At 43.3% G+C, this 18742-nt stretch overlaps 2 protein-coding genes across 3 annotated transcripts in view; one reads left to right on the top strand and one right to left on the bottom strand.

Moving 5' to 3' along the window:
* Positions 1 to 18742, top strand: part of LOC122624879 (beta-1,4-glucuronyltransferase 1) — a 34364-nt gene that overhangs the window by 13124 nt on the left and 2498 nt on the right. Inside the window, exons 4-7 of one of the 2 annotated variants that reach the window (XM_043804636.1) lie at positions 17073 to 17331; positions 17396 to 18282; positions 18351 to 18547; positions 18608 to 18720. In XM_043804636.1, the coding sequence (XP_043660571.1) occupies positions 17080 to 17331; positions 17396 to 18282; positions 18351 to 18547; positions 18608 to 18720 (1449 nt within the window). In that variant the 5' untranslated portion in view covers positions 17073 to 17079. Of the gene's footprint in view, positions 1 to 17072; positions 17332 to 17392; positions 18283 to 18350; positions 18548 to 18607; positions 18721 to 18742 lie in introns of both variants that reach the window. The other variant, XM_043804626.1, reaches the window with a different exon arrangement.
* Positions 2701 to 3582, bottom strand: LOC122624886. Its single transcript, XM_043804649.1, has one exon. The coding sequence runs from the start codon at positions 3476 to 3478 to the stop codon at positions 2834 to 2836; it is 645 nt and encodes a 214-aa protein (XP_043660584.1). The 5' UTR covers positions 3479 to 3582; the 3' UTR covers positions 2701 to 2833.

Here is an 18742-nt window from a genome sequence, read left to right as displayed (position 1 = left end):
TTACACCCGCCACCATTCCCCGCCGCTCCGCACAGCCATGATTATCAGCAACATCATCGCCAAATGAGAGTGATATTTTGTGTCACACGTTTTCCACGTCGCTCCTCTGCATTACACTTCCACTTCCACTGCCATTCTGGAATGGAATGGCCCGAAGACCTCTTCGCCGGCTTCTGATATTGACCATGGCTGGCATTTGTGGCCAACCACCCATCTCCATCTCCAATTCCATCTCCATTGCCAGCCAAGCAGCCACTTCCATTTTGCCCAGTTGCTCATTGCAACTGGCTTGGATGACTGCCATCGCCGTTTGTGTCAGCTGCAAATGAGTTTCTGGGCCGTAAAAGTGAAGTGGAATAGTAGAAATAGTAGAAATGTTGATGCATGGTCCACCGAGTTTTGAATATTATTGGTTCAGGGGTCTTGAATATTTAGGCAAATCACTTTTGGTGCGATTTCAGCTTGTAGTATAGCAATTTCCAACTGATGTTTGATTTGCCTGTTCGAGTGTTAAGGCGAGAACGAGTGCATTTTGAGCCCATAAGTAATATGCCAACCAGCACTAATTACACCCATGCCTTGAGTCGCTTTCCTCCCCAACTTGCCTTCTAAGCCTTATGTGCGATGTCGCTTTTGCTCCATTTACTTGCCAATGACAGTGAGTTCGAAAAGTGTGTCGACCTATCGCTTACTTCACTGCCCACATGGGCAACTAGTTTTTAGTTTTTTGTTGTATTTTGTATGTTATAAACGGCACTCGGCAGTAGCATTTTGTATTGGAATCGCATTGCACGCGGCCTTTGAACTCAATAAGTGTGGATTGGTCCGGTCGATTTTTATGACAAGTAGCGAAACCGAACAATATTAAACTGGATTAAAATGAACCCAAAGTGCCCGGTTGTAAAAACTTTCACGTAGTTCATTTGCCAGATGGAAAAAAGCTATTTGTGCCTTTTACCGTCCGGCTGTTTGTCACGTTTGAAGTTTGTTTGGCGCTGTTTTTTTGTATTTTGTTCGACGTTTTTGCTTCCTACACTGGTATTCTTGGGATCTTGAGATCTTCGTTCGCAATCCGGGGTTTTTATGATGGTTCTTCGAATGCCTGGCTGCTTGAGGACTGCTTGTCAATAAAGTTCTTGACACCTTTTCTTCATTTGCACAGATTTCTCTCGGAATGACTTTCGGTTTACTTTTCACTGTTTTTTTCTCATTCGAACACATTCCATGTAAATTCAATTGCTTTTTTTCGCTAAGCAATATTAAGATACTTGAACGGAAGCCCATGAATATAAGATAAGAGCGAATACATTAAAATTGTATTGTAGAGAGTTCGTTAAACTTGCAGTCAGCTCTTTATGACCTCATTAATTGTGCCTTAAAATAACAAATGCTGTTAAATGATGTTAAAAAATCCTGAACTATAAAGTGGTAATTGTATCAAATGATGTTATTGTTCTGCTCTGTTTTATTTCCTTTTCACTTTTGGCCAGCGTACAATGCTTTATAATTCATAATTTGTATACTGCCGTATGAATGGCAGAGCACAAAAGCTAACACACCAAATCGCAATAAAAGGCATTTGCATTCAATTTGCTGCATCAAATGCCTAATGACCGAGTGAACAAAAGGCGGCAGTGACCTTTCGCATATATACGCACAGAGATATGAATATTGCTCGTTCCTCGAGCCGAATTTAATAGGGCAAACAAAAGCTACCCATCTCTGATATTCCATCTGCCATCTCATCGCCCCGGACTACTGGTCACCACCTGGCTGACCTCAGAGCTGAGTTGGTGTGCCTTAATTGCTTCTGACTTTTTGTTGCTTCCTTGTCTTGGCTTGTTGAACTCTCAAGGTAACAAGAAGTAGCAACCTGGCCCCTTCCGCGGCGGCCCCCCATTTAATTTCCACGGAATGAAGAGGGAAAAAGCGGCAAATAAAATGTCTAAGATTGCGATTATCTTTTTAATAACATCTCGAGGAAGGTGAACATTACCATTACCGCAAAAAAGGCGGGAAACTGGCCATGAAAAGAAACTACAAAAATCACGAATTTAATTACCACGCACCCAGATAGCGCCCCAAATGAAGCAATAAAATTGCAACAATCACAACAATCGCAACAACGGTTTGCAAAAGTATCTAACTAGAGACATTGCCCGAATGGTAAATAAATTAAATTCTGTTTTTACTACACGTCTTCTCTAGTTTTTCCGCATGTCTGCATCTCAGAAAGCATGTCTGACACAGGTCTTTCGTACCAAGAACCTCCTAATCGTTTCAGAGTTTTGCTCTAAATGTTTTCATGGTCCCCGTAAATATGTGGCAGTTATTTATTACAAATCTCATTCGTTTGAAAATGTCAAATGCTCAAAGAAAGCCGGCAGACAACTAAGAATAGCCAACAAATATCTACATAAAATCAAATTTATTTTCATTCTACACAACTCTTGCCGGGCCAACAAAAGCTAGAACGAATGGTCATTGCTGAGATTCTGTGAGTGGCATTCATGCGCAAAAATGATTTCAAGTAAATTAGAACTTTTCCCCTTCAGTGGTTCTAGAACACAGCCATTGTCATCTATGCTAATTCCTTTTAAAAATAATCTGTGCAAACTATTTCATTACGTGGTCAATTTGACTGGGTTACTTAAAGTAACAAAATGTGTTGTTCCCAGTTCAATAAACCAAATGCGCTGCTTAACTGTAACCAATATACTTTAATAAATAAATAGTTGCATCAACTGGAAGCACTGGGTAATTGAACTCCAAAATAGCAGTTTAGGACTAGCACCAGCTGGGAAAGATCTTCTTGGGAGTTGGACCGATTTCATCAGCCCTCCGCCGTGTGAACATGAGGCACTGGCTCCTGACCCTGCCGCTGATCCAGTTGTTGTGGAGGATTGTTCTGAATACTGGGGTGCTGATGGGCTGCCGGCTCCTGCTCCTTCTCCTCCATCTCCTGCTCCTGCGGCTCTAGTGGCGTCTGTGGCTGCTGGGACTCCTCGGAGGACTCGGCATTGGGGGGATCCGGATCGCCCTCACTGCTGAGCAGGGCGTAGTTCGGGGGCTTCTTGAGCAGGTAGCGGGTGTTGGGATGCTGCTTCGTCTCCAGCTCCAGGCGATCGATCAGCCAGCCCTGTTTCTGATTGTTTGAGGCCCAGAAGTAGACGGTGCCCCTGTCCTTGGGACCCTGGACATTAAACTGCAGCTGGGCCTTGTCCTCGTCGCAGCGGTTCTTCTCGTTGGACAGATTGAAGCCCGACTCCTTGATGGGCTCGCCCAGCAGACCCACGGCTCCACTGTGCTGGCGCAGCTGCTGGATGGCCATCTGGTAGAACTCCGTCTGGCGGACACGGTCCTCCAGTCGCCAGCGCATGTAGGCCAGGCCCGAGATGGAGGCCAGTGCTCCGCAGATGCAGATGCCGCTCATCGTTCGCCTCGAGGGCAGACCGATACGCAACTTTAAGGTTGGCATGGCGGCCTCTTAGACGGCAAGAAATCACTTTTAGAATTTTGTGTGTGTGTGTGTGTGCGAGGTGTCAGAGGCCTACAAATACTCGGAATGCGAAACAACTCGATGACAATGATCTCACAGATCTCGAACCTGGAGCGCCGTTCCCACCAAGCCAGGCACTACTACCACTAGATGGCACTTACCGCCGAGCCTTGAAATCACTGCCGCTCACTATATGCCTAGGATCGGCGGGCGTTGCCTCCGCATAATTGCAGTGCAACTTCCTCCTGTTGGCCTGGCCAACTAAATGCCGCTGGCCGGCTGAGAACCGGCGGCTTGACTCAATTTCATAGTCACCACCCAAAAGGCGGGGACCGCAAAACGCCGTCGAGGCATCCAGAGATGGAACACAGAACTCGTTTCGTTTCTCTGGCTAGCTGTACATAGAAGTTTTCTTTTTTGGTTTGTAGGCCAAATGAGCGGCGCCATTAATGACAGCCCGAAAAGTGAGCCGTCCACTGGATGCATGCACCACTAGTTGCATCCTTGTGGCCCTTGATCGTAGGAGGGTATTACACAGATAGAACAACGAAGCCGAAGCTTTGTTTTATCACTACAATACTTAACTCTAGTGGAGAAAAAGTGTAAAATCCATAGAGAAATTTGTAATATTTGGTTGTTATTCACGGTCTCGAGTGTGTGCTATGTATAAGAGATGAGTAAGTGATGGGAATGGCCAACTGCGTTCGTCGATATTTTTTGCTCATCTCATTACAGCAGTGCTATTTTTACTGGCCACGGCCAGTGGAGTCGCGCATAGAAGCAGTGGAGAGACCAATGAGTATCCAATTAGGGAGCACATAGTTATTTAAAAATAGTTCTTCCAAGAACGCAGGGTATGAGGAATGGCCCCATCGCGTCGGTAATCGATACTCATGCAACGCCTGTCACGGATGGGAACGGAATATTGCATCTGATACGATGCTGGCCAGAGTGTGCGGTTAATCTATCAATGCATCTGCAAGTCTCTGAATTTCTGCTGCGGCGAGCCTGATGTTACATTTCTGGCCTAAGTGGCCTCTGGTGGGGCTGTCCTTATCGTGGAGGGATCATGAGTTACTCACTTACTCTGTCTGCGTGGCCCCCCTCCGCTGGCCGGGAAATGTGACAATTTCTGTGTTCGTTTTTTAGCCTCATTAAGACCTCTCTAAACACTGCCACTTAAAGACCATTTTGGTGTGCTTATCTTTATGGCCAAGACAGCTAGTGCGAGCCCCCTCACCATCCCTCGTCGTGTCTCTTCGACGGCTAGTACGCCATATGCTTAACATGACTTTGATGTACTCAGCATTGGGGCCTGAGTAAGATCTTTAATAAATCAAATTGCCTCGGTCTGCGGGAAGGGGGTACGGTACGGGGCACTAAAAGCTAAGTCTTTCTGCTTAAGTATTTCCCAGAAAGTAATTCTATGAGTTAATAGTCGTTCGGGAAGCCACGGGTTCTGCAGGTGTTTCTCTGACGTATGCTCAAATCTGTGTAATAACTCTTTAGCTTTATACCACAAAACTCAATTCTGTGTAATAACTCTTTAGCTCTACCATAAAACTCAAATCTGTGTATTAACTCTTGAACTCTTTACCATAAAAGCGAAGTTGAATGCAACGCGTAGTTAATGAGTGAACTTTCTCTCGAAATTTATTATCAGAAATACCAAGTTTTCTAAATTTTTTTGAACCTTTTTGAGGAGTTTCGAGTGATTACCTTCACATAGTAAGCTTTATAAAGCTCAACCCGTTTTAGTAACCCGTTGAGTAATATTACCACTTGATGATTTCATAGTCTTTACAGCATAAGTTAGTTGTAAAGATTAATTAATCCCCATATAAAATTTAGCAAATTCTCTGGTAGAGACTGACGCACAATCCGAGAAAAGACAATCAACTTTTTAACGACAGCAAACGAATATGTGCTTTTTGTTAAATTTGTATAACCCAGCGTCAAGGCTTTTTAATTAGTTTTATGCTGAAAACGAGTAAATGATGCTCAGCATAAATTAATGGCGAGTTGGGTCGGACCCGAGCTGAATCATAAAACTGGTTGCTTGTCTTCCCAAAGATGAGATATGCAATTGAGCACAACAGTGCCGCAGATAAGTAATTGCCTTCTAGGCTGACTACGGTGTTCTTCGCTGTTGGTTATTTATTTTGTTTATTTAAATGAGTTAGTCAATCCTAGTCAGCACTATCCATCGATTCCTAAACCTTCATTAGTTCAAATGGCCTTCGAGGCTCAGCAGCTAAATTACCCATTTGCTTAAAATCTTAATATCTTAAAAGACCATAAAGACCATAAATTATGAAAGACTACTGAAGATGCCAAGCAAAAGAGGCCGGCGCAGTTGTCAGTTGTTCGTTCAATCAGGCACTTCTTCAGTCAGCCATATCAGCCATTTGCCCACTCAGCTATTATTTTCAATAAAAACAAAGTAAATATGGCAAAGTGTAGGGGCCAGCCAGCATTAGCAACCGGCGGCAGAAACTACAAAATCGAACTACAAGTCCAAGCCAAGTCCAAACTACAGAAAGACGCTGTGCGCCTGCGCAACACGCAACGCCAAAAGAAAAGCCGCTGGCGAAGGCGAAGGCAAAGGCTGCTATACTCGGACGTGGCTCAATTGAAGCCAAAGTTAAAGCCTCAGTCAAAGCCAAAGCCAAGGTTTCTGCCTTTGTAATTGCTTGTCTCCGCTCGGCTTCAAGTACAACACACACAATATCCAGCGACATGCGTCTGAGTAATGTTAGCGCCATAAATAGGCAAGACAGGCAGAAACAGACGAGTGCGCCACAATGGAGTGCCTCGACTACCACATACCTGTTACTCAACTAAAGAGTGCGAGTTGTAAGCTGCAGGCATGCGCGCAGCATACTTTTCACAGAGTCTAGCATACCCGGCACTCGCAGGGTAATTAACATGCCGATCGAAACTCGACGGTCCAAGATGCGGAGATGGCGGGCAACCAGGGAAGCAACTTGTGTGTTTAATTGCCAGTTGTAAAAATCTTTAAGGGAGGAGCTAATCACCAAGCAACAAATGCAAATAAATCAACATCCCTTTAAGTGAATTGAAGGCCAAACCTTTTCCCTGTACTAATAATCTTCAAACCTAACTAGAAGTATCCATGTTGGAATAGTTGAATAGCTAATCAATGTAAACTAAACATGTAAAATGCAACTTATATTCTTCAAGCTCAACTGGAAGGATCGATGCACACATGTTGCATATGATTGAACTGTGTATCCTTTAATTTGTAAATTAAACATGTTAAATACACGAATGCTAATTCTTTGCTCATTATTAAGCCCTAATTAAATGTTATCCCTCGTTGGGAGCTTGGCCACTCCCTTCTTTCGAACAAATGAAACTCGAATTGATTAGAGCAGCACATGGCACACATATGGACATGCCACCATGTGGTCGGTGGAACGGGATACAGCCAAATCAGACCCGAACCACTCTTCCGCTTGAACTGTGGGATATTATCTTATACTCGTATGCCTGCTGCTAGTTGCTGATACTTTAGCTGCTGGAGGAGCTCTGTTTCCATCTGGGAAATGGATGAACAATGGTCACTGATAAGGTCCAGCGAAAGGGAGCTCTGTCTAAGCACTCGTCTGTGAAGCAAAGTAGCCGACACAAAACACCAGCGAAGCTACCAGTTGGATCTGAATCTGGATCTGCGCCTGGGGATTTCTTTCTTTTATCACCGACTGTCAGGCAAGCGGCGGCGAGCGAATCGAATGGAAACTGCTTTCAAGAATTTTCTATTTAGAAAATGCAACCATAACGTTTCCTGCAAGCCAGCGTACGGCTTTTGTTGTGAAACTTAATTGTTTCTTTTATGTTTATGTAATTGCCAGTGAAAGACGCTCACCGCTCACTTTACACTTTTCTCTGCCGCAGCAACAAACTATTATTGCTGTTTTAGTTTTATTGTATAATATATCAGAGCGAAGGACAGCTTCAACTGGGTCACAAGATAGAGTTATTTGAAAAGCTATAATTAAAATTGGCCACTTTTAAACGTTCTGTCTATAACCTACATATTATCGCTTCCCATTGATTGCATTCCTCCGCCAAATTGAATTTGCCAACTTAAAAACTTATACTTCTTGGCTAGATAACATTTCAATTTAAAAATACACTTTTCTTGCGCGTGCGGAAATGGAAAACTAAATAACGCGAATAGCTCTTTGTTCAGCTTCGGCTTTTCTGCAAGAGCAGCAACTGCACAGCGGTGGAGGCAGGAGTGGAAGCCGAGGCACTGCCTCCTCGAGCTCTCCAAGATGCAGTCGCGGATTAGATGACAGATTAGTTAAATGCGCATGAAATGAGGATCCGTTCGCGCCGTTGCCTGCTGCTGGTCGGTGCTGCTGGTCCCAGAGTTGTCTCAGCTGCCTCAAGAACGCTTCCTACTTGGCCTTATGACCACACGGAGCCTCCTGCGCCCCCAGAACACGTTCCTCTAATGTCTTCATTCCGTAATCAGGCGTCGGGCCAAGCACGCGTAAATCGCCTCTATTAATAGGCGTTGTAATTGGCGGTTGCATGCAGGTGATTAACTGGAGTCGGCCCCAAAACGGAATTAGCACCGAGCGATGCGTGGTTGAGATACTTTTCGATTCTTGCTGAACCTCTTACATCTCTTAGTTGCAAGCGGAATTAGTGGTTGAGATACTTTTCGATTCCCGCTGGCACTCTTGCATCGCTTAGTTGCCAGCGCATTTAATTTAAACGCCTCTTTTTGTGATGTCACTTCCATTAATGAGCTCATGAAGCAGAGCACTTAAGGGTCGTAAAAGTTCAGCTTTATAACTAAGCCCACAGGCCTTTGTATTCCTTTAGGGCTAGAAATAAACAATAATTTAAATTCAGCTAATGAACCTAATGACCCCTGGTCGCCCTTGAACTAGTTAACCATAATTTATATAAGTGGAGCAGCCATATACCGCTGGAATCACTCCCACGAAATAATTTCCTAATCGACTTCCTGGTGGCAGTTCATATATAATATAACCGAAAGTATCCAAGAAACCATTGCTACTTCACTGAAATAGCCACAATTTTCACAGCCCACGTTGCTGCCCGATTGTATTTCCAATTGCATTTCACCAGATCCGATTTGAGGCAATCAGCTATGTATGCCCCATTACCTCTCGTTTACTAATAACCCATAAATGTGCATTCTATCACATTTGCCAGAATTTTACGCCATGATTTATTCGCATAACTATGCGAGTGTGTTCTCTCTCATATTTGTTTGGTTTCCACTTCATTGGCTTTTCCTTTTTCCTTAGCTATACTCGTATGTACGTTTGTCATCCTGTCTAATATGCTTTGTTGGCTGAAATCGCTTCTGATGGGATTAATAACACACCATTCGCATAACAAAGCATCGGTATTGCACATCAACAAAGGTTGTAAGATAATAAAAGGAATCAATAATTAATGCTGAGTCGACTTGAACGAATATTTAGATACTTGCGACCGATTATAATGATTATTTATTGTTCTTGACAATATTTGGCTTTAAGTTACAAAAGTTGTTAATAGAGTTACATAAATAAATCCAATGTCTTTTGTCTAAAGATGATTTTATCCCCAATTCTATATATATTTAATGTAAACGTTTGCTGTTCGAATTACGAACTGAAAGTTTACTTCACTTTGTAACTTTTGATTTTGAACCTAGTATTATATTTATGTTTTTATCCTAAAGCAAACTCCAGTTCTATGTATTTTAAGATCATTTCCCGCGATTTAAAGCCCCAATACAAATCGCTGTTGAAATACCCATCCTCAAATGGCCCGATTGTATGGCCCGAAGCTGTTTTGTTGTAATGACAAGGGTACAAAAGAGCTTGCCACACCCGAAAACATTTCCCTCGCCCCTTGCAACTCGAGGTGGAAGAAATGTGCGCAAAAACCAACAAGTGATATTAAATGTTGCTGCAAAAGGGGGAAGCTGCTCTGCGCTCTCAATATTTTAATACCTGGTACTAAAGATTAAAGGGGTATACTAACCTACTTAAAAGTCAACAGCAGTCCTATTAGCACTTTTAAGGTACTAACAGTTTTCAACTAGATTCCAAACATTTATTAAAATGTAAACGTAAATGTGTGCATTTACTTTCGCCTAAAGTGCGAGTAATGGGTATGGGGTAGTCGAAGTACACGACCACATCTCTTGCTCGTTCGCATTTTCAGTGCGGTTCAGCGAGAAGGAAGACGGCTGGCATACGGAAAAGCTGTATACGGCGAAAATGTTGAACGCAATTGTGCTCGCACTGCTGTCACTTTTCCATTTGGTTGCCGTCCGCATAAATAAATAAAAGTCAGCGAGTGTGTCCGCTGTATCCTGGTTGCCGGCTTTTAGCGCCCTTGTAGCTTGTTGCCTGCTTTAAGGCGCTTTAGCGTCCTTACACTTTCCGCGACTCACGACTCACTACTCACCATTCACGTCCTGCGTTCGTTCGTTCACCACTTTCATGGCTTTGCTCTGGAAGACGCACTCACCTAATACTCGTTCTGTATGTTGGTCATGGTGCGTGTGATGGAACTTCGTTTGCACTCCTTGTTGGGGCTGGGCAATGTAATGAACCCGTGCTCACGTAGAACGCGTTCAGTTCAGTTCGCTAGAAGAATATTCTGTTTTTCTTCTGGCGCACAAAGTACCTGCTAATTAGCTCTCGCCGAGTGGTAATCATGTAAGTCAACAATTGAACGTGAAATTTCATTAGGGCGGCCGACAATAACAGCGCGAATATCTCAAGTACCTGGTCCGTCGGTTGGCTCCTAACTCCCCGACTTCTCTCGATTGCGTCATTTTCTGTCCAATCCATTAGTCGGGGAAAATCACATAATGCATGTAAACGATAATGAAAATGACATTAGGCCAGGCCACACGAGAAGCGGCAGAGCCAACAACAGCAGATTGAACATCAAATTCAGATGTTTTCGCATTCCCAAAGGGGGGAACCAACTATTTAAAGGCAGTTCAACTGCTAAATGCTCTTTGATATACTTTTAATACATTAAACATTTAACAACATTTAAGTAATTATGTGTAGCAAACTTCGTCAAACCGAATATAATATACCCTTGCAGTTAGAGCTATGTCAACTATAAAGGTGATGATTTCCTAATATAATAACGAAATCGGAATCAAATGGAAAACAGGGTCTTGCTAGATCTGTAATACCCTGTAAAAATGCTCAACCCAGCGAACGGGAAAACGAAATTAATGAAATTAAGCTAACAAACTGTGTGTGTGTGAGGAAATGTATCTATGTGGATTGGTTTACGTGGTCCGCCCACGCATATCGCATTTAGTTTTCCAGCTCCTTTTTTTCAGCCGCAGCTACAGAGTTTGCCCCTCCTCGTCCCCGCCCACGGAAGCGATAATCGATTCGCACCTGTCCTGATGTGGGCGTGGCTCTCCTATTGCCAACTTTTCCCATACCAGCACCAACTGTCGCTCATTATACGAATTAATGTCACGCATTTGCGTTCGATATTTTCCATCTTATATTTAGCATTTGTCCAAGGGAAAACAAAACCATTGACATCAGCCATCGGACATCGGACGTCGGGTGCAATTGACGACCATATAATGGCTTACAATGACATATTATTGGCAGTTAAGAGACTATTGACCTTCAGCGCTGCAACAATCCGTATTCCAAAGGACGGAACTCGTTTAAAAAACAAATATTTACCCTTTAGATATACCCTTTGATATAGAAGACAATGTCTTAGAAATGTGTCTTAAACTCGCTCTTTATATAGAGAATACTCCCACCAGCATCGTTACTTTATCCATTGACTTTGCCTAATGTCGAGAAAACACAACAATTTCCTTTGAGTTTTCTTGGCTCGGTAAACATTTATATATAGAAACATTGTTCGCCTTTATCTGGGTGTTGCGGCAATTTATTGGTTTTTTGCTTCATAACTTTAGTTTCGGTATGTTTTGATCGCGTGTTACATAGGCGTCGCTAAATAGGCAAAAACTGGCTGGCGATATACTCGTACATAAACCCGTACAAGGTTCTGTCTCGACCGAAATCGGTGGTCCGTGGCAGCACCTACCCTCTAATTCGTGGCGTGTTTGTTTGCCTTTCGCTTTCGCCGCGTCTTTCCTTCGACGCTCTCTTTGGGCCCAAAGCTTCATTAGTGCCAATGCACCCATCATCGCAGTATTTGTCGCTGCCAGTTGGCACCAAAAGGAGCTTCGAATTGTGTTACGCGTCCATGAGGTCAAAACCAATCGATTTTCTCGACTTTTTCGGTCGCCTTTCTTTATGTGATGTTCTTTCTTTGCTGGGCGGCACTCGCATTAGAGAATTGTGTTTGCTGTGGCGCACGCTGCGTATGAGCAATGTATTTCAATAGGTTTGCACTTACAACTTCCACGACACTCTATACAAAACAAAGATATCAAGTGAACTTTTTGAATGGGCTAAACAAGGTAATATTGGATAAAAGAGTAAAAAGATGGCTTGATTTGATATTTCCGTGCCGGTTGTAATTATATTTGTGTATGAGCACAATAATAGGTTGTATTCCTTTCCTTTGTATGAGTATTGTTGCAGGGCCATGACAAATAATTGTAGCAGTAAGTGAAACGACAATATATTTTTCTGAATTAGCGGGGTCTCGTGAACTAATCGACAAAATTACGTGAAACCCATATCGATCGTGTTTGAAAATGTTCTTACTACCACAAATCCAATATCTAAGATTATTGCCACTTTATGTCTAATTTTCTTAAATTAGTTTTATGCAATCATCGCTAGGGTCACATAAATCAATTTTATGGTTGTAAGACTGGATGAAAGATGTGATTAATTAAGATTCAAGAAGACGTTAATGTTATATACTTCTTTACATTCGCGATCTTTCTACTTTTAACAACCGATTGGCAATGCTAATGAAGTTAGTATGCAAGTGCCATTGGGACTGAAGACTTGGAGTTTTACGAGATGGCGTAAATCTTCGTCAGCATGGAAACATCGGAAACATCGACAGACGAACTGCGTGGCCACACCCTCAGTAAAATGGTTATAACTCAATTCGGCCGTTTCCGATGTCAAAACAAATGAACTAATATAAATTGAACACTTTATGAGTGGTGTTTCTATGTTTGGGTCACTGTCCCGTTCCGTAAGGTTCCTTGCTTTCCGAGTATGAAATATGCCAATGGCAAACATGGGGTGACAGGTATTTTGGGCATTCATCAACTTGGTTATGACAGCTTGTTGGAACTGCCCACACCGTAGTTGCACTCCCTGTGGGGAAGAGAATTCGTTATTGACCATCAGACCATCATTAAATGGCCATAAAACTCTCTGTTAATTTACGCGTAATTATCGATAATTACGGCTTTATCTATTGACTAGGCTCACAGTTTTGTGTTTTCCTGCCTGCCAATTATGTTGCGCATTGTGTTGAATTTCCTGGCAATTGCTAATTTATTTAAACTTTATTGAACACCATCGATTGGCTCGTGGCCACGCAGGCCAAGCGAACATGAACTGATTAAAACACAATTTATAAATTATGTATACACACGCGTATCTGATCAAGTGAACTGTGCGGTAAATAAACCTTAGATTTCTGCTCCCAATCAAGTGGGTTTCATCGATCGATCGATCGGCTGCTCGATCATCCCCAATTGACCCCGCCGCCCAATCACTTTATAAGCTTGGTATCCAGAAATAATCAGCATACTCGTAAGCAGCAGAAAGCACAGAGGCGAAGCAAACAATGTTTTCATAAACGATTTTCGCCTGTGACCGCGTCGCAGAAATTTCTGAAAGAGGCAAAAGGCGAAAACGAGAAATAATGAGGCATTCCATTCCGCAGAGCCTCCCAACCATCTGGAAATGCCCAACAAGGGGCCATCGCAATCTAATTAGACATAATAAGGCAGGCAGTTGGAAGGGGGGGAAGTGGAGGGTGAGGGCACCACTGGTCATATATACCAAAGAGTTTGTCAGCTCGGAGCGGCGGATCCACTGTTGCTTGTTGCCAGGCGAAGGTTAGTTTCGCTATAGGCAGCCACTCCATCCACTCCAGCCACTCAACGCAAGCAACTCAGGCAACTCAGGCAACAACTTGGAACTGACCAAACGACCCAGCCGGCGAGGCCCCAAACAGCCTCACGAGAATTGGCGATCGCAGTGCGGAGTTTTTCCGGCCATGCTCTGTGCTATTAAAATATATTACAGCAGCAATTTCAGCCGACTTTATTTTTGCGCTTAGCTACGGCTGTTCAAGTCCGCAAACCGCTCTTCGCCGCTTATAACTTCATTTTTTATGGTCATGAAAGTCAATTGCAGTTTGGCATTTCTTCGATGGATTTCCCTCCTCGTTCGCCCGTGGAAATGCCATCATCATCGCCTTCTGCTGCAACTTGGGATCTGTGTGTTGTGGAGAAGAAGTCGTAACTTGGGCGCAGCCTAAACTGGGTTGGCGTGGAAAACTATTACTCACTTTGCCATGAACAACTTAGCAACTGACCAGTGAGCGCATGGGTAGATTCTATAGAGAATATATATTCCGAGTATTCTGTATAACCTAAACGAATTTTAGTTCTTTATATTCATCTTGAGCTAACCGGTTTAAGTTTTATGAGAAGATTATTAACCTCAAGTCTTATCGGTGACTTAGGAAGTATGCAAATCTATATAATTTAACGGGACAAGGATATAAAAAAGAGAAATGGTTCTATCCAGCACAGATTCAGCGCAATATACCCTTGAACTTTAAGGGTATATGGCAAAAAATATTCTATTTTTCAGCAACCCACACTCGTTGTTACAAAGCAAACGTGTGTCGCACTTCACGCTGCCTTTTTGGGGCCACAACTTCAGTTGGCAATTGAAAACTCATAAAAATTCTCACGTTTCGCTCCAAATTTTGTAAGTCACACAACTTTTGGGGTTTTGCATAATCACCATATCACAACGAGGCACACACGCCGCAGCCAAAACAAAGTGACGAAAAGCAGGCACAAAGTATGCGAGCGCGTGAAAAGAAACAAACAAAAGCATAAAAAATATATACATTTTTGCGATTGATAGATTATAATGGCAAATGTGATCGTTAGGGTAAACTAAAGATCCAGACGTGTTGCCAAACCGAGCTCCTCAGGTTCCGGATTAAGTTTCTCTCTTCAATCAAAGTTTTACCAGACCTCAAATTGAATGCTGCTCAAAGCTTTAGTTGGTTTCCCTTAAAGTGAAGTGCGGATTACTGGAGGGCTGATTGACCAACTGCTATGCAAATTCAGCATCCCACAATGGCCCAGAAACACACAAAACCGGTGGCACTTTTAGTGCCCTCCGGGAGGCCCACGCGTCCGCCTACCATACAAATTAACGATGGAGCAATGAACTCAAAACATGGTCCATTCGGTCTAATAGTTTTAAATTTCGGAACCCGTGTGGACCCCCAAGGCAAGTTCGCTAATGAATGTTTTTGTCTTCTCCAGAAGCCTTGTCTTGTGATTTGTATTCATCTGGCCAACACACCTTGGCATTTGTTGTATTCTTTTGGGGCAAAGAAAATATACTTCGTGCCTGGAAAATAATATTTTTATATGTGATATTCAGGTGTAAGGTCAAGTGTTGCTTATGGTTGTTCACAGAGAACAACAGGCAGTGGATGAGCGAGGTTACAATGGTGTGCTATAGGCAATTCTTTTCTGAGCAGTTGCTAGGGTCTTATTTTCTTATAGAGAACTATCCAGCCTAAGCTCAATCCAAAACTCAGCGAGTTAGGATAAGTGCTATCAGAAGTCGAAGCGGAAATTGAATGACATAAAATGTTCAACAATGGAATGGCTTTCTCACATGATGTGTTTTTATATTGACTCTTTTATACGTACTTAAATATATTCACTTATATATTAATCACGCTGCTGACTAATGTCGCAGGAATTGTGCCTTGATTTAGCCAAAGTCGTTGTACCCGCGAATTTTTAATTCCGGTGGCATGCCTTTAAAATGTATTGTGAATCAGAAATTTGCTGCGCGCACATTTTGTATGCACAAGACCTGAACTGCTTTCAAAGTGGCATTGAGATCTTTAAACAAGTCGACACCCGCATCTTGGAAGTCTGAAGCCCCGAGAAGAGTGCTTGGCAAACGGAGACCCACGTAAGCACTTCCTGTGCGACATTTTGTTTGGTTAACCACGCTGAATGATAAGTAATCATGGGCAGTTAATTGATAACGAGCACAAACAATACGCCGAGCAGATACGTACGTTGGAGAAAACTGTGCCAATTAGACAGGAGTTCAGCAGTATCATTTCAAGAGTCTCCGGCTTCAGTGTATTTGCTACCAAATGGAATCCAATAAACGGCAAGGAAAACTATATATTTTCATTTGCAGCCAAACAGTTTAATTATTTATTAATTACCGGATTAAGAGCTCGCAGCAGTTGGCTTATCACATTTTCTAATTAAATCAGTTTGAAATTCTGAACAGCTTACATCTGAAAATGTTCAAAAATGCAAAAGGCAATTCTAGTTGTTTGCATTTTATGGCTTATTTATTAAAAAGAAATTCGAGTGAAAATCAACAATCAATTAAACGAGTGAACAAATTCTTAAGGGAATATCAGATAGTTGCATTTATCATAAAATAAATAAAAAATTCTTGGAAACAGTGTGCATATTGAGTAAATAAACTTGTTTAAGGGAAAGCACAAATAAAAATCTATAAGAAAGTTATGTAGCAAGTCGTCGAAATTTATAGAAATCTGTCTGTGCAATTTGTTATCTTTATTTAATTAAGATTGACATTTTGAAGCTGTTGAAAAACAAGTAAAAATATGACGGCGTCTATCTACAGACTTTAAGTTGTGATTACTTCTTTTCTTGTGTATTTTATAATTAAAATGCTATCAATAGGAAGTCTGATCAAATAAAAAAGGTGTTAAACTCAATTGCTAAACACAGCCTGCCATTTTCAATTAGAACTACACGTTTCTGATAGGCGTTACTTATGTGTATAAGAAATACACTTCTATACTTTATCACAATATACACAATTACTCTGTACAAGTATATTTAGACCTAAAAGATAAATATTTCTGCTTCTCTAACGGTCGTTTATTGTAGAGTCATCATCTCATCTTCCCATGCGATTCCATAAAAAAATGGCTGTGCATTGAAGTTATTGGCTTAATAAAATATTAAAAATATTATTTAAAATGCACATAAGCTAAAATACTGTTTCAAAATGAGTAAAAAGCATAGTTAAAAAACTTGACTAATGTGGTTTATTACCTTATCCCTGCTCAATTTTAACATAAAGCCACCAATGACTTTCAAACTTAGAAATCGCTAAGCCTTTGAAAAGCGCCATCTACTGTACAGGGTGTTTCTTGTAAAACCTCTGAGGGCGCCGCTGTAGAACTACATGTTTTATACATGTATATCTACAGGCCAGCATGTAAATAATTGTAGTTTTCCGCACCTGTTGTTTTTTTTTTAAAGATTTTTTATATACGTTAATACAATGTAAATGTTTTAATTTTTTTGTAGCTACAACATGCGTTTTGAGCCTCTGGGCCAGAAAATGTTCACGCGCCGCAACTGGTTGCTGCGCTGCAGCATCCTCATCAATGTGGCGGTGATCCTGTACATCGGCAGTCAGCTGATGATCGGCGGCGGCAACAACTTCTCCAACGGCGGTGGCTTCCTGCTGCAGGAGCAGCAACAGGTGTCGGTGCTGCAAGTGGGCTCCGCCTCATCAGCGGCTCAGGTGCAGCAGCAACAGCCGCCCACTCCCAAGAACCTGAACGTAAGATACATCTAGATAATGCTCAAGCGACCTTTGCACCATCGCCTCGTTTCCTCTTCAGCAGGTGGTCGAGATCTTCGAGTCCGAGGAGAAGCAGCTGGTCAATGCCAACGCAGATCCTCCAGCAGCAGCGGCTCAGGTGGCTGAAGGCGCCGCTGGAGCGCCGCAGTTGGCGAACGATAGTGGTGCCGGAGCGGCTGGTCTGGGCGATCCCGTCCAGGTGATCGGAAACATTGGAGCCGGCGGTGTCGCTTTGAGCGGTAATGCCGAGGTGAACAACAGCCAATCGGACGGCGGCTACATAGTCACAGGCGACGAGAAGGAGCTGGAGGAGCGGGTGCGATCGCTGATCAACTGCTTTGACCACGACTACCACCAACAAACCCTGCAGCGCGGCGACTTTTGGGTGCTGCAGAACTACGTGCGGGCGGAGCATGGCAACATCAAGTGCCACGAGTCGATCACCTACACCACGCACGCGGACTACACGTTCCTAGACAACCTGGTGCCCCTGCTGGAGCGCTGGAACGCCCCGGTGAGCATCGCCATGCACGCGCCCGGCACGGACTTCCAGCCCACGCTGGACTCGATCCGATACCTGCGGGAGTGTCTGCCCGGCAGCCACCTGGTGCGCGCCTACACCACCTTCCACATCTACTTCGGCACCAAGCACATCCCCAAGTCCGTGCCCAAGCCCCACGAGGTCTTCAAGACGGGATACAACTGCACACTCCCACCGCCGTACTTCAACGTCAGCTCTGGCCACCTGTACAAGGCGCAGAAGAAGCTGCTGTATCCGGTGAACGTGGGTCGTAACATTGCCCGCGACTCGGCACTCACCCACTTCATCCTGGCCTCGGACATCGAGCTGTATCCGAACCCGGGTCTGGTCAAGAAATTCCTCGAGATGATTGCCCGCAACGAGCAGTACTTGAGACGCAAAGCACCCAGGTGACTGCCTTCAGTTTCTTGAAAGAAATGCTTTTTAACTGAGACCTATTTTCTCTTGCAATTTATAGAGTATTTCCATTGGCCATCTTCGAGGTGGAGGAGAACTCCCCAGTGCCACACGACAAGACAGAGTTGCAGGAGTTCCTTCGCACGGGCAAGGCCATACCATTCCACAAGCGGGTGTGCGCCAGCTGCCACGGGGTGCCCAAGTCCAAGGAGTGGATGTCCGCCAACGAGACGGATGAACTGAGTGTCTTTCACATAGGTACTGAATATACAATTCCAGCTTTGTTCCCTGTAGATTAATTTCATGTTGCCTTTGCAGGAAAACGAACGGGTTACTATGTGCACTGGGAGCCCATCTATATTGGAACTCATACCGATCCGCATTACGATGAACGGCTCAGCTGGGAGGGTAAAAGCGACAAGATGCCTCAGGTGAGTCACACCACATAATAGC

Source organism: Drosophila teissieri, chromosome 2L, assembly GCF_016746235.2.
Source record: "Drosophila teissieri strain GT53w chromosome 2L, Prin_Dtei_1.1, whole genome shotgun sequence".
NCBI lineage: Eukaryota > Metazoa > Arthropoda > Insecta > Diptera > Drosophilidae > Drosophila > Drosophila teissieri.
Note: the sequence above shows the minus strand (reverse complement) of the source record. Positions and strands in the feature narration are given on the sequence as shown.

What these genes read in the sequence shown, in the direction of transcription:
- LOC122624886 (XM_043804649.1), bottom strand. Translation starts at nt 3,478, where the DNA reads ATGCCAACCTTAAAGTTGCGTATCGGTCTGCCCTCGAGGCGAACGATG.